Source organism: Phacochoerus africanus, chromosome 8 (assembly GCF_016906955.1).
Source record: "Phacochoerus africanus isolate WHEZ1 chromosome 8, ROS_Pafr_v1, whole genome shotgun sequence".
Classification (NCBI taxonomy): domain Eukaryota; kingdom Metazoa; phylum Chordata; class Mammalia; order Artiodactyla; family Suidae; genus Phacochoerus; species Phacochoerus africanus.
The window spans coordinates 119,998,492-120,023,006 of record NC_062551.1 but is presented as its reverse complement, the minus strand read 5'-3'; the positions used below and the strand labels follow the sequence as shown (position 1 = coordinate 120,023,006).

Genomic DNA, 24,515 nt, shown 5'->3' with positions numbered 1-24,515 from the left:
GCCACCCAACAGCGAAGTACCCAAAAGGCTGACAGAAAGCAGCACAGGACAAGCAGAAAGTGTTTCCCTGCAAAAATAAACACTTTCTTCTTTAAAATTTATGTGCCTGTGAATTCTCCAGTCATGCTTGTCTGAAGGATTTGCCCTGCGAATCTTTAATAAAATGGCCAGTCCAGAAAGGGGAAGCATCTTCATTCTGTGGTTTTGTGGAAGCCAGGTTCATTCCCTCAGACCACTGTTAAGTTTGTGAAGCCCATTTTAGAAACAAAAGGATAAACACACCAGGATTGAAAGGGCTGAGCCCTGAAATGTATGAACCTATGAGGATGTCACAATTCATTCTGCCAGAGGAAGTCAGAGGAGTTTTACAGACTGATGTCACCTACTTGGATCTTGAACGATGGGAAGGAGTAGACTGAAAGAAGAAATTAGAAAAGGATGACAGAGCAAATATGAAGGAAGTGGCTCTGGGGAGTCTTGCAGCACTTTTGTGCAGTTAAAGAACAGTGAGGATGAGGATGCTGATGGCTGATGAAGCTGGAAGGTGCAGGCTGAATACAAGTGTGAGAAACCCTACAGGTGATGTTAATCCAGTTATACTCACTGATAGGCAAGCAGAGGCACTCAAAGTTTCTAAGCAGGGAAGTCACCTGCTCAGATCAGTATTTCATCAAGGACAGAAGACATACGTTACTGCCATACATGGTCCAGGCATAGATCTATGTATCTCAGGTGAAATCTATAGTAGTAGGAATCAGATCCAAAACCCACATGAACTGATACAGAGTCCAGGTTCTCTAACGCCTACACTCACCCAATGAAGCCACCACAAGGCAGCCAGACCCGACCTGCCATAAATTCACTCTGTCAAGGGACTGGTGCGTCTCTTCTCATGAACTTTCAATGTAACTTTTGATGTACTTTTGATGCACTTTTGATGTAACACAATCAATTCATTGGGCCACACACGGACCCTTACAGGAACTTGTTTGTAACAAGATTGTGTCAGGAACTAGCAGCAGGCAAGCAGGAAATCTACTTGGTGCTCAGTACAAGGGGCACACAGCTTCTTGGTCTGAGTGGTAAGGAATCAGTCTAAACTGGTACCTTTTCCTTCTGCTGGCAGTTGTGGACTGTATGCTAATAATTGTGATCACAAAGAAAGGCAGTGCCTTTTGTCCCATTTTTACATGCTCTGGAGGATTTTCAGTGAAGGTTTTTAAAATCTACTTTTATCAATTTAAATTAAAAATAAAATTTAACAGAGCCCATTAGACAGTGGAGCTCTCAACTCCACTGAAACAAATGTTGTTTTTTTTTTTTTTAAGTACTCTGTAGATCAAGTGATGAACCACAGCCAGCAAGTATCTGGGATCCAGAAAAACGCACGGATCATGGGTTTGGAAAAAGCGGTGATTTGAAAACCAGACAAGTAGAACCTCAAGGCATATGTAGATACTAATGAAGGCAAAAAACAGTCAAAACCAAAGCAGACCAGAACAGGAAGACACAGGCACCCAGATCCATGGAGAGCAGTCCACATGGAGGAGGAAATCAGGATGAGGAAGACATAGGTACCAGCAAATTATACTCAGGACAAGGGTCAATGGACCTGCAAGCAGCTAAGAACTACCAGAGCAAAAATAACTGAAAAGGGGGAGGAAATGCAAGGAAATGGAAACCTTCACTCAGAGGGAGAAGTTATATCAGTGGTGGAGGCAGGTGTTCTAAGGGGTCTCAGGAAGTGAGATCTCATGATGGGGGGCTTGACCTCAGCCTGGCAGGCTCCCATTTTTCTAGTCCTAGCTGTTTGGTCCCAGCTTCCCCAAATATCCCCATGCTCTTTATTCCAGCACTGTCAACCATCACACAAAGCACCACAACACAATATGGCAGGTGACTGAAAATGCAGGACTGTTTCAAAGTAATGCATGATATAGTCACATTCCAAAGACTGAGAGGAAGAAAGGCTCCTGACAGCCTCGAAAGGTTCATCCATCCGAGAAGGTGGCACTGGGGGAGATGGGAAATGCTCCTATGGGAAGAGCCTTGAACAAAGACATGAACTAGAGCCCATATTTCTGTTAATATATGAAAAATTAATAGGGAAACGATGGATTAGGCACTACATGGTATTCAAACAAGTGAAAGAAATGTAACTTGGGTCTCTGCCTCACACTATACACCAAAAGAACTATATAGATGAAATATATTTTCATGTGAAAGTTGTAACTAGAGAAATACTAGAAGAAAACATGGAAGAAAAGGCTTTCCTCATGAGGGACACAAAACCCAGAAGACAGAAAAGATTAATAAACTTGACTCAAAAAAGTTAAATTGTTCTGCAGGGTAAAAACACTGTAAATGTTGTAAAAAGATGAATGACTGAGGAAAAGAACCTGTATACCTCAATAAGTAAAAGAACTCAAGGATCATAAGCTAAAAATTCCCAGCAAAGGAAAGAGGCCTGGACGTATGACATCATGCTCAATCACATTCCTATAAAGAAATGAACATTTAAATTTTAATGACATACATCTCTTCACTACCAGGGGAGCAATGGCTGAAAAGCTGAATGACACATCTTTGGCAGAGGTGTGAGAAAACAAGCTCTGTCACACGTGGTGGTTGAGAACCCAAACTGGTACAATCTTTGTGAGAACAAATTTGGCAAAAATGAATCAAAATCTAAAATGTACAAAACCTTGACTTACTAAATCTATTTCTAGGCATCCTAGAGATAATCACACATGTGCAAAATGACACATGGACAAGAATTACACTGCAGTAGCATCTGTAACAAAGAGTAGAGCTCATTACGGTGAGACTGGGTATATGAAATAGCACCCAGAGGACAAAGAATTACAAAGAAAGCAACAGCAACAAGTACTGCTATGGAAAGACAACCAAGACATGTTTTTAAGAGGAAAAGCAGGATGCAGAACTGTTTGTGTGGCATGTTCTTATTTGTATAAAGATACACTAAACACATATATAGCGATATAAAACTAAAATATCCATGGAAATACGCATAGAAAATTGCTGGAAAGTTGCTTCTGAGGAGGATAACAGGGTAGAAGGAGGTTCACTTACACTGTACAACCTTTCACACACCTTTAAATGTTATACTGTTTATATGTATATGCAAAGCCCATATAAACAGTAACACGACAGAATTTAAGGTTGCATTCTTTACTCATTGCTTATTATTCCCAAAGAAATTATCACTACCAATATCTGGGCTTTCAGTCTTCCAGGAAGTCGGGAAAACTCTGGTTTTTCAAGGCAGACAGTTTGCAAACTCTTCTAAGGACTCTTAGCACTAGCCTGTAAATCAGGCAGGTGGCTGTCATTCACAGTAAACAATGGCACTATTGCAAAGGGGAAAGAGAGCAGAATCAGCGCTTAAGGCACAAATGGACAAGTCTACAGGGAAGTCCTCCCTGCCCTTCTAAAATTATTAACAAAGTGCCCCCACCAAGCTCAGCATCTTCACCTGATCATGACCCCCATTCCCCACCCCTCACAATGCAAGGGGGCTCATTCCCAGAGCACTTTCTAGCTCCAGTACAAAGACTGATCACCTCAAAGCACCATCAGGCCTGGGGCACTGGACTTCTGGTTCTCTTACAAACCTCCTTGGTAACTGCTGTCACAACACCAAACAAGCCTCCAGCTGCCACTCTGAAAAGGTCCACCAGATGGGGATGTCGGCGCAGGTATGGACAGAGGATGGCCTTGGCCCTTCCCAAGGGCCCAGAGCCGCAAGGTTACTGTGCTGTGATTATTGTTTATTATGTGTTTCATTTGAATACTTGAACATGAATGGTTCAAATAGCCTTGTAATTTTGTTTTCTCTTATAAAGAAAATATTTAGAACGCTTCCACTCAAAAAGCACATTTTCAAAATTAAAGCATTTTAAGTTTGCTTTCATTAAACAGTTGCATCTTGTATCCCTGAGGGCCTTTGCAAATAGTTCTGTTTTCTTATTTTGTTTTGTTCTGGCACAACTCAAATAGTAAATTCATGAAAATTAGTGCTACACTCTGTGTCTAAAAAAGCCCTATAAACGAAGCTGTAATAGGAGATGCGGAGATGGATTTGTTTTAATACTCTTGCTTTGACTTAATTTGTATATTGTTTCTTCGATTCTTGCTTTCTAGGTCAATTTATCATTCCAAGTTTTATTAACATGCAACACACTCATATGTTTGGGAAAAATATGGAAGACTCCAAGCTCACAATGATGGCCAGTTGTAGTTCCGAAGCGGGCTGACCTGCCTGAAGGGGTGTTTTAGTTGGCCTGATTTTTCCTAGGACTTAGAGCAATCCTCTGAGTCTTATTTCCAAATCGAGGGAATGGATTTCTAGAACTCCCCAGTACTGCATGGGGTCCTGTCATGATGTTTATTAGTCACGGGTGTTCTGACGGAACATGTGCCTTCTCATTGCAAAAATGGAATTGTTCCTAAGAGTTCAATGTTTTTCCTAAACATTTTCCTTTGGGGGTTTCAATCATTATGGGTATATAAAACATCTCAACAATAAATCTTACAAATTCTACTGAAGTATATTCCTTAGTGAAAACAATCGTGGCTCTTAATCAGGCAGAAAATACTTGTAAAAGTAAAAATAGATGATGGGTGACATGAAAGAATTCAGCTGTTGAACAGGAAAAGGAAAAAAATTAAACTGTATAAAATCTATATTACCATAAATACAACTGACAGAGTATGTTTGGGTGGTGAAGTACAAATATGATGTGGAGTTGGGGCCCCTCTTATTTTTCTTTTTTTACAGTCACAAAACACAAGCTAGCAAGGTGAGCCTGAGAAGGGGTGCTGGAGCCAGGCCTGGTGGCCTACTGGTCTTAATGAAATTGCATCTGATGTTTAAAATAATTCCTCACATGGTTTTTTTCAAAGCAGCAGATGGTGATAGTTGAAAAACAATGTGCAAATGGAAAGGAAGTGAGAAACCCTTTGAAGCCTTTACTTGCTTGTGGATACAGTGCATGGTGAAGGTAATGAATTTCCTATAGCAGAACTGCACAGGAAAAGAGAACAGGCAGTAGAAGCAAAAGGGTCCTACAATTGTCACTGTGGCCCAGTGACGGGGTCTCAGCATGCAGGCTCCCTCTGAGGGATTTCAACCTAGTGCCTTCTTCAAGCCAAGGACCATTGAGTCCTCACTGCCCCATCTAGCTGGGTGTCAGACGGACTCCTTGTGCCCTGCATGGCCAAAGATAAACATCTCCATCCTCGATTTGCTTTTCCCCAGTATCTTCTGTCTCAGTTCCTTGTTTCTAACATCCATCAGCTCCTGTGAGTCTGAACCCTTACTCTGCTCCCATCCTCTCAGCAGCAGCCAAGTCTGTCCGAACCTGGTCTCCTCTCAAGCCCCGAGGCCTCTGCCCTCCTTGGGCATGGTCACTTCTCTCAGGCTCAGAGGCAGCTCCTGGAAGCCTCCCTCCCTGCAGCCTCACCTTACTGACCCTGCACTGATGAGAAATTAGAGCGCATCATCAGCTACTTCAAAACCCTAACAGTCCAGGGCGTTGGGGTAAAAGACCATCCTCCCCCAGGCACTTGAGGCTCTCTGGGGTCCGGCCCCTCCAGCCCTTCCCCCAACCACCCCCAGAAGACACCTAGTCATACCCAGCAGGGAAGGAGACATAGACAGGAGTCCTTCCTGGACCTGTGCTCCTGGACCTTCCAGCTTAAAGTGTACCTGGGTTTCCAGGGATCAGGAAGTAGGGTGAGGCTGGGGCAACCCCATTAGGAGCTGGCAACAAATTGTCCCAAAAGCCAGGTCTTGGGAAACCTGTGGACTTTCTGCCCTTATAACCTCTCAGTTTCAGGGACCTCCAAACTCTTCTCCAACCAACGAATGGATAATTCTCCAGAATCCTTCAACTGGCATTTATCTTGTCTTGGCCACAGCCCAGCCCTAGGTACAACGGGGGACACAGCAATGAAGAGAGCCTGGGTCCCCGCTCCCAAGGAGCTGGTAGCCTAGCAGGTGCGAGGTGTGTGATGTCACATCAGTCAGACTCTAACATTCCTCCCTTTGGCCCCAAATCTCACATCCCATAGGACAAGGGTTCTCCTTATTGGTGACCTCTCTGGGAGCATGGGTAACCTCAGCTGATCCCCAGAAGAGGCACCTTTAGGATAAAGGACAGAAAGTGTCTTCAGGGTAATCAACCTGTTGCCTTATTACCAAGATCCAACTGAGCCCAAATATACTCAGCCCAGAACCACACTGCACTGTGGAACCTGGGAGTCTGACACCGTGGAGTCTATGTACCATCTTAGACATTAAAGGTGATGCATGGCCAGGCAAACCCCACTGGACAGCCCTTCTTCCTGGGCTTTATATCCCAACCAAACCTCCAACCAGCAGCACTCAGCCAAACATGCTTCAGAATACACAGGAGACAATTCCAACATAGAATACTGATCGAATTTGTTTTAAATTCAGGGTTTGAGGCAAATGACCTCTATGAATTGCTAGGTATCAATTTATGATCAATCAGGAGCTGTTGGAATTTCTATCTCATCATCACACATTGTCACTTCTCACCGGACACACGCAGTGGGGTTCACACAGGGTCTTCACGGGGAATTTTTCATCTGCTCATCAAAACCACCGTCTAAGCTAAGAGTTGGCATAACTGGCATTTATCCTCAGGGATTAAATAACTTCCCAATGAGTGAGTTGGAAGCCCAGTCAGGCTTCTCTAAGTCAGCACTCTGGCCATATAAGGGTAACTGTTTTTAATTGTTCTAAAATTACAGGTCTTACTTTTCCCTTGTAAACACACTCTTGCGCAATCATTCTCTTCTAGGAGTAACAATTGGTTCATTTCTGGTGGTCTAATTAATACTCTTGCCAAGTTAAATTCCTTCCATAGACCTAAACAACTCATTTCTCTTCTGGTAGGGCCCAGATTCATTACACAACACCTTAATGGGCCCTCTATCTCCTGATGTACAAAGAATGAATCATTCAAAGGTGAAAACCGACCTGTAGAAGACAAATTGCAGAGTTTGTCTAAAATAGTTTTTTAAGAAGGGAAATCAAAACTCACACACATTTAAACGTTTTAGAGCAAACTGGTATATGATCTACAGAAAGTATGAAGGGAGCTGAGACAATAGTTAACAATAAATATTACTTCTAATAAAAGACTTACTTGGTACACAGTGTGAAAGAGACAGAAAATATTCTTACCCTGGAGCTATATTCCGTAAAGAGAAATATTTCAGATTATACTTTTTATTTATACTTTTTTCCTTTAGGCACTCTTAATCAAACTAGTTTCCTTCACTTGAAGACAGTGAAGCCATGGGCATGCTTCTTGTAAAACCCACCTTTCCACGGAGTTCCTGTTGCAGTTCAGCAGGGTTGAGAACACGACATAGTGTCTGTGAAGATGTGGTTTTGATACCTGGCCTCACTCAGTGGGTTTAGGATTCAGTGTGGCCGTGGCATGGGCTGCAGCTGCAGCTCTGATTTGAACCCTAGCCCGGGAACTTGCTCATGCCACAGGTGCACCCATAGAAAGAAAAAACAGTGAATAAAAAATCCAAAGAAAACCCACCTTTCTAGCCTGGTCTCCTGTGGGGGTGAAACAGATGACGTGGGGGTGCTGGGCATGTTGGCTCCAGACGCAGGCCTTGGGGAGTGGTTAGAGTTGCTGCTAAAGTTGCTGTATCTGAAGTGTGCAGGGGTTTAAGGTGGGAGGCAGGAAGGGGAAAAGAAATGAGTTCAAGTCAATAAATGAGTAATACGTAGCAAATACCTTAATTTTTGCGAGAAAAACAGGTCTGAAAATGCTAGCCCTATCCATGACTACTCTAACTTAAAAAGAAAATGACTAACTTCTTTGTTTTGGTTATTTATCATTAGACAAATTTCCCAAAGTCCAAAATTATTAGGTAGCAGGATTTATGATAAAGGGTTTAAGTAATTAAACCCTCATACTTCCTTCCTTTTTAAGTGTTCATTAGAACTAGCGGCTAACATAAATTAAGAATCCAAATTATTTTCTACTCAGTCAGGAAGATTTTCTTGCCTCTCGTGGTGGCAAAATGTGTGTTGATTCCATCAACAGTCTGTAAAAATACCAGATCATTGGATAAAGAAACATTTTATTAAAAATTCTCCTTTAGGTGTTTCTGAATCAATTTCACCCATGAAACATCATCTCATCGAGCATCTAGCAATTAAGGATAGACTGTCCCCAAACTTTCTAGAATGGCCTGCTACTTAGAAGTGCATGTACCCAATGTTTTCATCCAATATTAACCCAGAAGCAAAATTATAGCCACTAGGTTTAAATGGGTCTTTATCATTTCTTAGTCATCTCTGACAAGTTTTAGGATTTATAAAATTCTAGAGTTTTGTTTGTTTTTCAGAATAGCTGTTCTTTAGCTATCTATCTATATTTTGGTATCATTATCAGTGCTTTGCTTCACAAGCTACTCAGGTATAAGGAAAGGCTGACTCCTTCTAAACAGGTGAGGACACTGTATTGGGGTATGTGGGACCCCAAGGGTCACTATGATATGTGTGCAAAGACCTTCCTGCACACAGTGAATCCAATCCAAACCCCCACCAAGAGGAATTGGTACTAACCATTCTAGGAAGTATTCTGAACTCAAAATGTGCATACCTTTTGACCGAATAAGTCTACTTTGGGGAAGTTAACATAACCTTTTGATTATTTATAGACTAAAAGTAGTAGGCAGGAAGATACTCACCGGAACCTTGTTAAGATCATGGCAAAAAAACTGGAAACTACCCAATAAGGTAACAATGTGGGAATGGCTAAGAAAGTACGAAGCATTATTCATAGGTGGAATATTATGCAACCATTAAAAGTAACTGCCAATTTGTAAGTGATGACATGGCATCATGTCATCATGATGTTATGATGTATACGTGTACATACACATACACACGCATATGCACACTGCATGTAACATCAGGATATAATATTATCCAACACATTTGATTACAGCTGTAAAGACTATTCTTAAAGGTTAAGAACAACATGTAGAAAAAAGTGTAAAAAACAGGCCATCAATTTTAATACCATATGATATCACTTATATCTGGAATTTAATATACAGCACAAATGAACCTTTCCACAGAAAAGAAAATCATGGACTTGGAAAATAGACTTGTGGTTGCCAAGGGGGAGGGGGAGGGAGTAGGATGGATTGGTAGCTTGGGGTTAATAGATGCAGACTATCGCCTTTGGAATGGATTAGCAATGAGATCCTTCTGTGTAGCACTGGGAACTATGTCTAGTCACTTAGGATGGAACATGTAATGTGAGAAAAAAGAATGTATACATGTATGTGTAACTGGGTCACCATGCTGTACAGTAGAAAATTGACAGAACACTATAAACTACCTATAATGGAAAAAAATAAAAATAATTATATAAAAAGTGGAATATGGAGGTGAAATTTCTTAATAACTTGTGTTATTATAAGGGAAATAAAATACGTACATCACCCCAAATCCCCTGTGTTCCTGAGCCCGGTGTGTCGGCTATTGCTCTTATTTATTTGGTATCAGGTTAGCCTGTGCTCAGTACCAGGCACCCTGGCAGGCAGATGGAAACCCACAAGTTACCCCATTGTCCTCCCCTGTTAACACATCACCTTCATGGGACTTGGTTTCTTGGCATTCATTTTTTCATCTCTTGGAAATACCGACATGCTACCTGTCCAACAGGTTAACTGTTTCTGCAAGTGAGTGTTGGCTTGATTTTTCAAGAAGCCCCCCCCAGTTACACAAATATTGAATCACTATGCTGTACACCTGAAACCAATAGAATGTTAGGTCCATTACACCTCAACAAAATTTAAATTAAAATTAGAAAGGGCCCCCAAACCTCAGGCCACAGTGAAGACAGAAACGCCAAGGGTGAGAATATACAAAAGAAAAGAAGCAGCAGAGAAGGAAGAAAAAGCTCAACAGCAAATAGAGGGAGAGCAGCAGGCAGTGGGCCATGCTCGGGAGGGGAGGAGGATGCCCAGGACCTTGGGGTCCTCAGAGACACAGGCCCTGTGCTCTGGCTTCAGTCCTGTGTTACCCAGCTGCCCAGACACTGAGCTTGCTATTCTACACAAGTGTCTAAAACAATCCTGTTCTCAACCAAAAGCAAGCATCCTGGAGAATGTTTTAACAGGACTACTTCACTAAAAGTAAGTTTCAGTGACATTATGGAAATAAAACAAGCCTAGTGTCGTTTTTTTTTTTTTGGTGTTTTTTTTCTCCTTTGGTTTTTCTACTGGTTGAGCAATTAATTCAACTGCCTCATGGTCTGTCCAATTTTTCTTCTTCATTTCAGCTCGATAATTGGATCATATGATTCATGCAATTCACCACATAGCATTTTTTTTCTGTTTTTAAAAAATTCTCTTTAATAACTGACTGGTTTCTATGACAACCCATTCAGTCAGAATCAACCACTGAGAAGGTAAATTCGTGCCTATACAGACCTTTGAAAACCACAGTGAATGAATATCAGAAAATTAATAGATGCAAACAATATTTATACAAATTTAAATTCTTATCAATGATTTAAAAATGACAAACTTTACTCAGTTAAATCTAAGCCAATTCTTAGTCCCAAGCATGTGGCTGCTTTCCTCAGTTTATGTGTATATTCATGTAGGCCATTGCCATGTTTCTATTTGCTCCCCTTCCCCAGGACTATAGGTGGTGGTGAGCCCTAGGGACCAAGTGGGAGGGACGTGGTCTCAGGAAAACAGTTTCAGAGGCTATGAGACCATCGCCATCCTGGACTGACACCACCCTGTTGGGGAAGATGAGCTTGCCAAGGTATTTTTCTTCCAGTCAATTGTGCAGCTCCAAATTTGTACATAGATAATGTTCTTGGGGACATAAGAGCCACGTTGGATGTGTTTCATGAAAATTGTGTGAAAGACCACCACAATCTCAGAATTTTATTTTTTTCCTTTAAGAGCCATACCTGCAGCATATGGAAGTTACCAGACTGGGGTCAAATCAGAGCTGCAACTGCCAGGCTGCACCACAGCCACAGCAACCCCTGATCCGAGCCGAATCTGCAACCTACACCACAGTTCAAGGCAATGCCGAATCCTTAACCCACTGAGCAAGGCCAGGGATGGAACCTGCATCCTCATGGATGATAGTCAGATGGTCAGTTTGTTATCAGTGAGCCACGACACTCCTGCTCTTTTTCTTAACATGGATTGGCCCGTGGACACACCTAGGGCCTCCCGGTTCTCCTTCCCTGCTTCCCCTTCCACAGTGCCTTCCACTTTTAGAAAGAAAGAATAGATGCAGACTATTGCCTTTGGAATGGATTAGCAATGAGATCCTGCTGTGTAGCACTGGGAACTATGTCTAGTCACTTAGGATGGAGCATGATAATGTGAGAAAAAAGAATATATACATGTATGTGTAACTGGGTCACTATGCTGTACAGTAGAAAAAAAATTGTATTGGGGAAATCACAATTTAAAGAAATTAAAAGTTGTATTCATAAAAAAAAAAAATTGACATGAATTCTGCCCCCCACCAAAAAAAAAAAAAAAAAAGGGAACACAGGCTGAATCAATGTGGACACTGCATTGAGCTGTAAAACCTCCAGGGTGCCAGGCTAGGGACTGTGGGAAAGCAGCACTCCTGAGGGGATTCCTTGAGAAAAACAGGAAGGAGAAGGCGGTGCTTATCTGTCCGGGGGAAACTCAGGGCAGGCCTCATGGCTCATGTCTCCATCTTACCCACCTACCTGCGAATTGGCCCCAGAAGGGAGGCAGTTGTCTCAGGGATGTGTATGAGCTTATTTGAATTAAAACATAAAATCAGACTTATTCTGATAGAAATCAAGTCTCATTTGACTGAAGATTGATGGGCTCTGCCAATTAGGCTTTTGGGGTGACTGTCCATCTTTTAAGCAGTTAAATCTGAAGCCCCAAATTTTTGACAAAAGTAAATTTGAAGCATGTATATAAATAGATTACATCCTATACAATGATTTAAACTTAGATTAAAAATACTTTAGACAGATTGCTTATAACCATGAGGAGAGTTTCAAAAATCATTTAGGTTGTATGTAAGCAAAAAAAGGTTGATGAGCACCAATTCCAGATTAATTCTTCTGTTTAGTAGATGGAAGAGCTGATGCCCATGGTGACTGGCCAGTTTTGTGGCATGAAAGAGTCACCTTCAGGTCTAGGTGCTACCAGCTTTCATTCAAAACAGGTGCAACTTCATGTTCAGGCATCCAAGCTGAGGGTCCACCAAACAAAGACTCTGGCAAAATCGTCTTTAACAGACATGGACTTGCTTGAGGAACCCCCTGGCTAGGGGTGGCCAGAGTCAGGGCCTAGTAGCAGGAATTACTGTATATATGAAACCATTAAGGAAAGAAAGCAACCGAGTACCTATAGGAGAGACTACAGTACATGTTCATATTAGGACCAGACTCTGGAGCAGCCTGCCCAGGAGGAAGAAGCCATTTCACTTACCCAACCTACCCATGCCTGTTTCCTCTGTGTATCTAAGGGCTAGGAATAGAACATACCTCTTCAGGGTTCAGTGACCCTTTAAAGTACAGGGCCTGGCTCTTAATAAATGCTCAATAAATGAGGGCAATCATTATTATTACTCTGTTTTTTATATAATGATTTTTTTCCCCATTATAGCTGGTTTCCAGTGTTCTGTCAATTTTCTACTGTACAGCATGGTGACCCAGTTACACATACAGGTATATTCTTTTTTCTTACATTATCATGCTCCGTCCTAAGTGACTAGACATAGTTCCCAACGCTACACAGAAGGATCTCATTGCTAATCCATTCCAAAGGCGATAGTCTGCATCTATTAACCCCAAGCTCCCAATCCATGCCACTCCCTCCCCCTTGGCAACCACAAGTCTATTCTCCAAGTCCATGATTTTCTTTTCTGTGGAAAGGGAAGACAAATGCCATATGATATCACTTATATCTGGAATCTAATATATGGCATTATTATTACTCTTAATATGGGAGTGGTCATCGGTATTTTTAAGTACTGACTTTGGATAATGCATTATTTGAAATATTTAAACCCTCATTTTTTTTTCTTTTTTTTTTTTTTTTGTCTTTTTAGAGCCACACCTGTGGCAAATGGAGATTCCCAGGCTAGGGGTCCAATCGGAGCTATACCTGCTGGCCTACACCACAGCCACAGCAATGCAGGATCTGAGCTGCATCTGCGACCTACACCACAGGTCACAGCAATGTCATATCCTTAACCCACTGAGTGAGGCCAGGAATCAAACCTGCATCCTCATCGTTACTAGACAGATTCGTTCCACTGAGCCACAGTGGGAACTCCCCTCAAACCCTCATTCTGCAGAGTTCCTGATCCAGGCATCAGTAAAGGGCAGGCATGCAGGCAAGTTGACAGGCGCCTGCTCTGAATTCCTGAGCAGTTTTTATTTGTACACCCACCCCTCCCTCTGTCTCATCTCCAATCCACATAAGAATCATCAAGGTGTCTATACTCAAATAATGTGATTCTATTAACACCCTGAAGGGATTCCAGCTGTAATTGCTTGCCATCTCACAGGATGCTGTGAGCAATGTCTGAAAGAAAAATATGTGGTTTAGAGTAAAAACAGAAAGCTATAGAAAAGGAAAAGGAAAAAAAGACACCCACCTATTCGAAGAGAAAGATCGGAAGTTGTAAGGTTCAGAGGCAGAGTACGAGCTCAGATGGAGAGAATCAGAGGAGCTGTTAAAGGAAGGAAAACTCCATGAAAATCCTTCATGGAATGTGAAAAAAAGAATATATATATATATGTAGAACTGGATCACTTTGCCTTAGAGCAGAAACTGACAGAACATTGTAAATCAACTATAATAAAAAATTTATTTTAATTTATTTTAATTTATTTTATTTTTTTATTTTCCCACTGTACAGCAAGGGGATCAAGTTATCCTTACATGTATACATTACAATTACATTTTTTCCCCACCCTTTGTTCTGTTGCAACATGAGTATCTAGACAAAGTTCTCAATGCTACTCAGCAGGATCTCCTTGTAAATCTATTCTAAGTTATAAATGCTGTATGGAAAGATGGTGAAGCACCTGGCTGCATTCTGCAGGTTAAAAGAGACCCTGTGCCAGAGAGATGGGTGGGGCATGTGTCGATCTTGATGGACCATGTGTATTTTTATAAACATTATGTTCAAAAACCCATTTTTTAGTCATCATATTATTCCACAAGAGCTCCTTAATTCAGGCAGAAGGTGTTGTCTTCTGCACATTGCCTGAAGACTAGTAATCAGTTAGTGGTCAGGGAGTGTACACCACAACTGTTCTCCACTCTGACTGGAATCTACACAAACCCAGTGAGTGAAAAACCAGGCGATGCATTTAACACACTGTGTCAGCTTCCCAGGGTTAACCTTACCCAGGCTGCCATGTAGACCAGATCTACCTGCTCTCCTGCTGGGACTCGGCTTCCTTTTCCTTGGTGGACAAGGGCGAATCCTCAAAGTCATAGGAGAAGAGGTGGAAGGGGCTGTGGGGCACGTAGGGCAGCTTTTCTAGGGTTGGTGACGCTTTCGGGGGGCCAGGTGTGGAGGAGGGCCGAGGGACCGAGGCAGGGGTGGGAGGGGGCCGCAGAGCTGGCCCTGAGGACCCTCTGCACAAGGGGGTCCCAGCTGCAGAGCCACCTGGAAGCTGCTTTCCCTGCGAAGTGGTGCTGGAGGCAGCGGGGAGGGCTGGGCTCTCCAGAGCAGCATCCTTCTGCTCTGAGGCAGGGCTGGCCTCACGGCTGCTGCTGCTATTGCTGGGTCAGCAGGGAAGAAGGGAGGCGGTGGTGGGGGGAGAGGAGGGGAAGAAAAGAGATGGGGAGAGAGAAAGCAAAGGTTAGGAAAGAGAAAAAGACATGTGAACTCTTACTCCTGTTAGGGCCACTGATTTCACAGTCCAGCTGTGTTTCTTGACCTGTAGCATAAAGACCAGAAGTCCTGGCTTTACCCCAGATCCCAGTGCCCTGGGCTTGCCAATCTGGAAGGTAAGACCAAAGTGGCCTCTGTGCGTGCAGGGGCCTCTGTGGGGAGATACAATGGAACCGCAAGGATTCCCACCACCCCCACAACCCCAAGTATCTCCCCACTGGTTGTATTGGCCCTGAAATTTACACGATTTTAACTTCATTTCTGGGTTTTGTTTGTTTTGTTTTTTTAGGACCATACCCGCAGCATATGGAAGTTCCAGGCTGGGGTTGTAGCTCCCAGCCTATGCCACAGCCACAGCAATGCCAGATCTGAACCGCTGTGACCTACGCCACAGCTCACAGCAACGCTATATCCTTAACCCACGGAGCAAGTCCAGAGATTGAACCCACATCCTCATGGATACTAGTCAGGTTTGTTTCTACTGAGCCACAACGGGACCTCCTGAACTTCATTTCTTTGTCATGATCAAACAGGAGATCTGTCTTCCTCTTGCAAAGCCCGACCTTAAGGAAGAGGGATCCCACAAGCCCTGTATAGTTGGAGTTGCTGCTTTCAGATCCTTTCTTAAAAGCCAGCATGGATAAGGGAGAAGGAGAAGAGATGCCAGAAAGGAATGCAAGGAGCCAGGAAGGAGGCTGGAAGGGTGAAGATCCATTTTTCCTGTTTCACACTTTCCCCAGGGTCTCCTCCACCACGAAGCCCTAGAGGTCTACACTCCTGCAGGCTGGTCTAATTTTTTCCATCTGCAGGGGACTAGATATTATGACATCCACCTTTGCGACTGGAGGATCTACATTAAACTCTGCATTTTTCAAAACCATTCCCTTTCCCAGAGAACATGACTCCCAGCCATGCTCATTTGGGAATGGGATGTGAGCTGTTTTGTTTCCTATCTCACATTCAGAGTTGTATGTGTATATAAGGACAGGCACATGCTAGTTTCCCCGGCTCGCTGGAAGGATGGGATGGGACCACACTGCAGTGTGCAGGGCAGGCCTGGCACAGGTGGCTCACACACACGGTGGGTACACATGGTGGGCACACACAAGGAAGCAGCCAGCAGGAAGGAGGAGCAGCAAAAGACACCAAACCCCTAGAAGTAAGTGGAATCTTTCCCACTATTTTTTTTTTCTGTCTTTTTAGGGCTGCACCTGTGGCACATGGAGGTTCCCAGGCTAGGGGTTTAATTGGAACTGCAGCTGTCAGCCTACACCACAGCCACAGCAATGCAGGATCTGAGCTTCATCTGCGACCTACACCGCAGCTCACAGCAATGGTGGATCCTTAACCCACTGATCAAGGTCAAGGATCGAGCCTGCATCCTCAAGGATACTAATTGGGTTTGTCACTGCTGAGCTACAGCAGGAACTGCCCCACCACTTCTAAGTCTAGTAGGTTTACACCAAGAACAAATAATATCCAGATCTATGTTAATGAGCACCTTGGTTAAGATCAGGCTCTGGTATTTTACATGCACACTTTTATTTCCTAAAGCTAAAAAGCCTAACTGCAGCCTCTGGTCAAGATGCTCCCCAGCATTAGTCCTGGAGGTAAAGACACTGCAGGGGGTCATATAAACCACCATCTACTTGTGTGAATAACCATCCCATGGAAAGACAACAAGAGTTGGTAGGGATGCCTTTGAAGGCTGTCCTTTTCAGCCAGATTCTTCCATCTGGACTGGAGGGGCTGCTGACCTGAGTCCCTGAGGGTAAAGGTTTGTGTGGGTGGGACACATTCTGCACACTGAAGCACATGAGGAGTCACACTGATGTATTTATGGAGGGTCCACATAATTTTCTGTGGCTCATCTGTGACCTACAATGGGACTAGCAACTGACCTCCTCCCTTCCCAAAGCATCCCTAACTAGCATGGCACTTGGCAGGATGGGGAGTGAGTGCTGACCTCCCTCCACCCCCCGGCCTCATTCTGGAATGTGTGCCTCACTCTCTGTTACTGGGTCAGCCCTTTCCTCTCTCCACACCCTGCTGGTTTCTTCCTGGGCATTTGCAAAGGAGGGAAGCAAGCAGCTCAGAAGGGATTCCATGACCCCTGGGAAGGGTGGGCATCTCAGCGTGTCCAAGGAGCCAGTTTGAGAACTTTTTATTACGGCCACACCTGTGGGATATGGAATGTCCAAGGCTAGGGGTCGAATCCGAATAGTAGCTTGTGGCAACACTGGATCCTTAACTCACTGAGAGAGGTCATGGATCCAGCCCACATCCTCACAGAGGTGTTGGGTGCCTAACCCATTGAGCCACAATGAGAACTCTCCAATTGGAGAACTTTTATGCTGACGTCCTGGAGAATGAAGCTGCAGCAGTAAGGAATCACAGTAACTTTGAGATGGGTAAGAGGAAGATTCTACCCTAATTTATCCAAGATCCTTTTGACTTTGCTTATTTGTGGAAAAAAACAAAAAAAAACAAAACATCAAAAGCATCAATTTGCAGTGTGATCAATCAAGTGAAGGGACCCATTCGATCTTAGAATTTTTTTTTTTTTTTTTTTGGCTGCACCTCCGGCTTGTGGAAGCTCCCTGGCCAGGGATGGAACCCAGGCCATAGCAGCAACCCAAGCCACTGCAGTGATGATGTCAGATCCTTAACCCCTGAGCCACAGGGAAACCCTAGAGGTATTTTTGAATGTCAGAAAATGAAATTATCCATTATCAATTTTTATTTTTCATATAGACATTATCTGGGGTAAATACCTACAAAATTTACAAATTATCTGCAAAACACCCTGTGTCTATATGAAGACAGGAAGAACACACTTTGGAAAACTGAGTGGGGCACAGAAAACTCCCCTAAAGGGCTGTCGAGCTAGAGTAGTTATTCTGGGCATGACAATAAATGCTGGGAATTTTTCCTATGCTGTACGGAGTGAAATGTGTTCCTGTCCATCTGGTCTAAAGTCAAAATGCATCATCACGACAGCAGTCACCTATACATTTCAGATCATGTTGTACTGACAAAATTAGCAGGGAAAAGGGGACACACAGAATTTTTCTTCCCATGGGGCACAAAGGGTTAAGATTTTCTAAGCAGAGAGGAACATCTCATTAGTTACTGCCAATCTGAGTGAGCCAAGGCACAGTGAGGGAGGGGACAGGGGATGCGTCTTCAATAAAGCACAGTTAGGGAGGCAGTGTCACAGTTCTCCAGGGAAAATGTGCTCAGTTATTTCTAACACACTAGTCACTCTGTGGGTCTATGCACAAGGTAAGGTTTACCAGTGGGAGCTAATGAGGAAGGGAGGGAGATGCTGAAGGGTGGCTGCAAACTCTCCATTAGGAAGGAGTTTCTAGGCTTTTGGTGGGAGCCTGGGAGGGTCCAGCCCTCGGTACCTGTCCTTGCCCTGACAGAGGGCATTGTCCTCTGCCTCTTCCTCGGAATTGGGCTCCGTGACTGGCTGCTCCTCTTCTTCCTCCTCCTCCTCCTCAACCCTGAGACAAGGCCAGGAAAAGAGAAATGCACACAGAGACAAGATGGGAATGTGAGATAAGCATTACAGACAAACAGGAGGATGAAGCAAAAAACAAAACAAAACAAAAAAACCCTAAAACAAAAAAAAAAAACAAAAACAAAAAAACAGCTGCTGAAATGAAAAGAGCACACTGAATCTGTTAGGAGAGAGGAGACAGGTCGGAGATGGAGAAATTGAAGTGTGGGCTGGAGAGGCAATAACCTAGCACAAGCCAAATATCTTTGTCAAGCTGGCTGGATGCTACTGACTGCCCTGCACCTCCCCTGCTCCCCATCCCTGTATCACATATAATTCAAAGCAGCTTCCAGACCAGACCAGGCCTCCGAGGTGGTCTCCCTCCTGCACTGAGAATCATGCAGCGGGTGTGCCTGGCGATGCCCAGCACCGCATCCCTCTGGCATCAACCTCCATGGTGGACACAGGGTTTTGGCTGCCACTCCCTCCTTCTCAGTCAATGTGTTTGATCCCCAGCCCCTACTTCGAAGGCTGACAGATGGTGGAGTCAACCCGTGCTACCCCTAGGATTTCTCCTGGTGCCTTTGGGAATGAGAAGGTAGAAGGACATTCTGAGTCTAGTGGAGGGAGGCTGCCCGTGAGTGCCGCTGACTTAAAAAAGCCGAACTGGAGAGAGAGGGAAGGAGGGGGAGACAGAGAGAGCAAGGAAAGCCATCCCCAAGACAATTTTAACATCTGCATCTAATTCCTTTGAAGCTTCACCTTGGCCTTTCACTAAGAGAAGAGGGTAACTTCTCATTTTTGCTTAAGGGAGTTTAACTTGCGTTTTGCCCTTGCAGCGAAACAAGTACAGACTTTGACGACAGAATCATTACCATCCTGTCCACGTGTGACTTATGTCACTGTCCACATGGAACACGTATACAAGGCCCTGTGGACTTCTCAATCCCTTTCCAGAGCGACTGAAACTCCTAAACTCCAGCCACCATCATCTTGGCTCACGTCGGCCCCTCACACGCTGGACTTCACCGTCACACAGAACTAGCCCAGCTTGGAAATCTTACACCCAAACTTCTCTCCCCAGACCACAAGCCCCCAGCCCCCTAAATTTCTCATTCTGCTCCTCTCACCATAATTTCTCATTCTCACAGTGGTCTCCTCTACTTTCTTTCTTTTATTTTTCAGTCTTTTGTCCTTTTTTTCTTAGGGCTGAACCTGTGGCACACGGAGGTTTTCCAGGCTAGAGGTCCAGCCGGAGCTGCAGCTGCCAGCCACAGCAAGGCCAGATCCGAGCCAAGTCCGAAACCTACACCACAGCCCACAGCAACACAGGATCCTTAACCCACTGCATGAGGCCAGGGATCGAACCTGCAACCTCATGGCTCCTAGTCCGATTCATTTTCGCTGTGCCATGACGGGAACTCCTCTACTTTCTAAATGTCTACCAGCTCCTTCTTGCCTTTGATCCTTATAAATCAACCATTTCTCACTGCAGGGATCATTTTTTGGGCCACTCCCACAGCATGCAGAAGTTCCCAGGCCAGGGACAGAACCCAAGGCACAGTAGTGACAACATTAAATCCTTAACTACTAGGCCATCAGGGAACTCCCACTGCAGGTGTCATTTTGCCAAGATCATTAGCTCTTCTGTCCCACTGTCCTTCAGTTGTAATTTTTCTTTTACCGAAATATAAAATATAAACAGAAAAGTACACAAATAATTGAAGTTTCACAAAAGAAATACATCCAAATAACCAGCATTCCTTTCATGCTCCCTTCCAACTGCTTGCCTCCCCTACCTCCAATGGCAAAGGGTGAGCTTTGCCTGATAGTCTTCTCCAACGAAAAGGAATCACACTGCATAGTTTCTTTTGTACAACATTACACTTGTGGGATTCATCTGTACCATTATGTGTAATCTTCTTGTTGCTGTATTCTCTCATATGAATATACCATCATTTCACGATCCATTCCTCCATCGATGATAATCCATTCCAGGCACTTTTCAATTCAGGGTTATTTTGAATATGGTTGTTATGGACATTGATGTACATGTTTTTAGAGAACATATACATAATATATAATATCATGCACTATAGGTATAAGGGTGAGATTTTGGGGTCATGAGACATGCTTAAGTTCATCTTCACTAGAAAGTGTCAAACAGTTTTTTTAAATGAACGAATGACTTTACATTCCCATAGGTAGGGTATGAACATTCTGAGTGTTCCAAGTCCTTCCCAAGATTTGATATTTCTATTTCATTTTGCCATCCAATCTTATATGTGGCCATATCTTATTGTGGATGTAGTCTACTTTCCTCAATGGCTAATGATGTCAGGCACATTATCATCCTTTTAATGTCTATTTAGATATTCTCTTTTTGAAGTATCTAAGTACCTTGCCTTTAAAGAAAAAAAAACTATTTTTGAGTTGTAAAAGTTCTTTTTTTATCATTTATATATATATATATTTTTTTTCTACTGTACAGCATGGTGACCCAGTTACACATACAGGTATATTCTTTTTTCTCACATTATCATGCTCCATCATAAGTGACCAGAGTTCCCAGTGCTACACAGAAGGATCCCATTGCTAATCCATCTCGAAGGCAACAGTTTGCATCTATTTACCCCAAGCTCCCAGTCCCTCCCACTCCCTCCCCTTCCCCCTTGGCAACCACAAATCTATTCTCCAAGTTCATGATTTTTGTTTCTATGGAAAGGTTCCTTTGTGTCGTATATTAGATTCCAGATATAAGTGATACCATATGGTATTTGTCTTTCTCTTTCTGACTTACTTCACTCAGGATGAGAGTCTCTAGTTTCATCCATGTTGCTGCAGATGGCATTATTTTGTTCTTTTTTATGGCTGAGTAGCATTCCATTGAGTATATATACCACATCTTCCTAATCCAATCATCAATCATTTGGGTTGATTCCATGTCTTGGCTATTGTGAATAGAGTTGCAATGAACATGCAGGTGCATGTGTCTTTTTTAAGGAGAGTTTTGTCCAGATATATGCCCAAGAGTGGGATTGCTGGGTCATATGGTAGTTCTATGTATAGATTTCTAAGGTACCTCCATACTGTTCTCCATAGTAGCTGTACAAGCTTACATTCCCACCAACAGTGGAGAAGGATTCCCTTTTCTCCACACCCCTTATTCATGATGGGCCATTCTGACTGGTGTGAGGTGATATCTTGTGATAGTTTGGATTTGCATTTCTCTAACAATCAGGGATGTTGAGCATTGTTTCAAGTGCTTGTTGGCCATCTGTATATCTTCCTTGGAGAAAAGTCTATTCAAGTCTTTTGCCCGTGTTTCAATTGAGTTGTATAAGTTGGTTGTATATTTTAGAGATTAGGCTTTTGTCAGTTGCATCATTTGAAACTATTTTCTCTCATTCTGTAAGTTGTCTTTTTATTTCCTTTTTGGTTTCTTTCACTGTGCAAAATCTTGTCAGTTGGATTAGGTCCCATTGGTTTATTTTTGCCCTTATTTCTGTTTCTTTGGAGACTGACCTGAGAAAACATTTGTAAGGTTTATATCAGAGAATGTTTTGCCTATGTTCTCTTCCAGGAGTTTGATGGTGTCTTGTCTTATATTTAAGTCTTTCAGCCATTTTGAGTTTATTTTGGTGCATGGTGTGAAGGTGTGTTCTAGTTTCACTGATTTGCATGCAGCTGTCCAGGATTCCCAGCAGTATTTGTTGAAAAGACTGTCTTTTTCCCAGTTCATATTCTTGCATCCTTTCAAAGATTAATTGATCATATGCATCTGGGTTTATTTCTGGGTTCTCTATTCTGTTCCATTGGTCTGTCTGTCTGTTTTGGTACCAGTACCACACTGTTTTGATGACTGTGGCTTTGTAATAGTGCCTGAAGTCTGGGAGAATAATGCCTCCTGCTTGGTTTTTGTTCTTCGGAATTGCTTTGGCAATTCTGGGTCTTTTGTTGTTCCATATAAATTTTTGGATTGTTTGTTCTAGTTCTGTGAAAAATGTCATGGTTAGTTTGTTAGGGATTGCATTGAATCTGTATATTGCTTTGGGTAGTATCGCCATTTTTACAAGATTAATTTTTCCAACCCAGGAGTATGGAATATCTTTCTATTTCTTTACATCTTCTTTAATTTCCTTGATTAATTCATGTTTTATAGTTCTTGGCATATAAGACCTTTACCTTCTTGGTCAGGTGTATTCCCAGGTATTTGATTTTTTGGGGTGCAATTTTAAAAGGTATTGTATTTCTGTATTCTCTTTCTAATATTGCATTGTTAGTATACAAAAATGCAACTGATTTCTGAATGTTAATCTTATATCCTGCTACTTTGCTGAATTTGTTGATCAGTTCAAGTAATTTTTGGGTTGAGTCCTTAGGGTTTTCTATGTATAGTATCATGTCATCTGCATACAGTCACAGTTTTATCTCTTCTCTTCCTATTTGGATGCCTTTTATTTCTTTTGTTTGTCTGATTGCTGTGGCTAGGACTTCTAGTGCTATGTTGAATAACAGTGCTGAGAGTGGGCATCCTTGTCTTGTTCCAGATTTTAGTGGAAAGGCTTTCAGCTTTTCTTCATTGAGTATTATATTTTCTGTGGGTTTGTCATAAATGGCTTTGATTATGTTAAGGAATGTTCACTCTATAACCACATTGGTAAGGGTTTTTATCATGAAGGGATGTTGGACTTTGTCAAATACTTTTTCTGCATCTATTGAGATGATCATGTGGCTTTTGACTTCTCTTTTGTTAATGTGGTATATGAAGTTGATTTATTTGCATATGTTGAACCATCCTTGTGAACCTGGGATGAATCCCACCTGGTTGTGCTGTATGATCTTTTTGGTATGTTGTTGGATATAGTTGGCTAAAATTTTGTTGAGAATTTTTGTGTCTAAATTCATCAAAGATACTGGTCGATGGTTTTCTGTTTTGGTGGTGTCTTTGTCTGATTTTGGAATTAGGGTGATGGTGGCATCATAGAATATCTTTGGAAAAAGTATAAGGAGGATGGGTATAAGTTCCTCTTTGTATGTTTGGTAGAATTCACCTGTGAAGCCATCTGGTCCTGCAGTTTTATTTGTAGGGAGTGTTTTTATGACATATTCAATTTCATTTCTAGTGATTGGTCTGTTCATTTGATCTATTTCTTCTTGGTTCAGTTTTGGCAGGCTGTAAGACTCTAGAAAGTTGTCTATTTCTTCTAGATTTTCAAATTTGTTGGCATATAATTGTTCATAGTATTCTTGTATATTTTTTTTGTATTTCTGTGGTATCCATTGTGATTTATCCTTTTGGATTTCTGATTTTGTTTATTTAGGTTTTTTCTCTCCTCTTCTTAGTGAGTCTAGCCAGAGGTTTGTCAATTTTGTTTACCTTTTCAAAGAATCAGGTCTTGGTTTTATTGATTTTTTTTTGAATCTCTATTTTATTGATTTCCTCTCTGATCTTCATGATTTTCTTCCTTCTTCTGACTTTAGGGTTTTTTGGTTCTTCTTTCTCCAATTCATTTAGGTGGTTGGTTAAGTTGCCAATTTGAGATTTTCTCTTCTTTTTTGAGGAAGGCCTGTATTGCTATGAATCTCCCTCTGAGCACTGCTTTTGCAGCATCTCATAGATTTTGAGTGGTTATGTCTTCATTATCATTTGTCTCAAGGTATTTTTAAATTTTCTTCTTGATTTCCTCATTGACCCATTGTTTTTTTTTTTTTAGTAGCATGTTGTTTAGTCTCCATATAGTAAGTTTTTTCTCATTTTTTCCCTGTGGTTGATTTCTAGTTTATGCCATTGTGGTCAGAGAAGATACTTGAAATAATTTCTATACTCTTAAATTTATTGAGGTTAGCTTTGTGCCCCAATATCTGATCAATTCTTGAGAATGTTCCATGTGCACTTTAGAAGAATGTGTATTCTGATTTTTTTGGATGTAATGTCCTGAAAATGTCAATGAAGTCTAACTTTTCTATTGTTTCCCTTAGGCTCTCTGTTGTTTTATTGATTTTTCTGTCTAGAGGATCTGTCCATTGATGTGATCTGTC

The 24,515-nt window shown here is 42.3% G+C and overlaps 1 protein-coding gene across 6 annotated transcripts in view; it reads right to left on the bottom strand.

The window, feature by feature from the left end:
• FHOD3 (formin homology 2 domain containing 3) overlaps window positions 1-24,515 on the bottom strand; it is a 556,170-nt gene that overhangs the window by 131,604 nt on the left and 400,051 nt on the right. For 2 of the 6 annotated variants that reach the window (XM_047794143.1, XM_047794144.1), the window contains exons 11-14: window positions 18,379-18,477; window positions 14,503-14,856; window positions 13,718-13,792; window positions 7,608-7,721 (exon numbers count right to left, since the gene is read on the bottom strand). The exons of 1 other annotated variant lie outside the window; for it this stretch is intronic. In XM_047794143.1, coding sequence (XP_047650099.1) covers window positions 7,608-7,721; window positions 13,718-13,792; window positions 14,503-14,856; window positions 18,379-18,477 — 642 coding nt within the window. The remainder of the gene's footprint in view (window positions 1-7,607; window positions 7,722-13,717; window positions 13,793-14,502; window positions 14,857-18,378; window positions 18,478-24,515) is intronic. 3 more of the 6 variants (XM_047794147.1, XM_047794146.1, XM_047794145.1) reach the window with 2 other exon arrangements.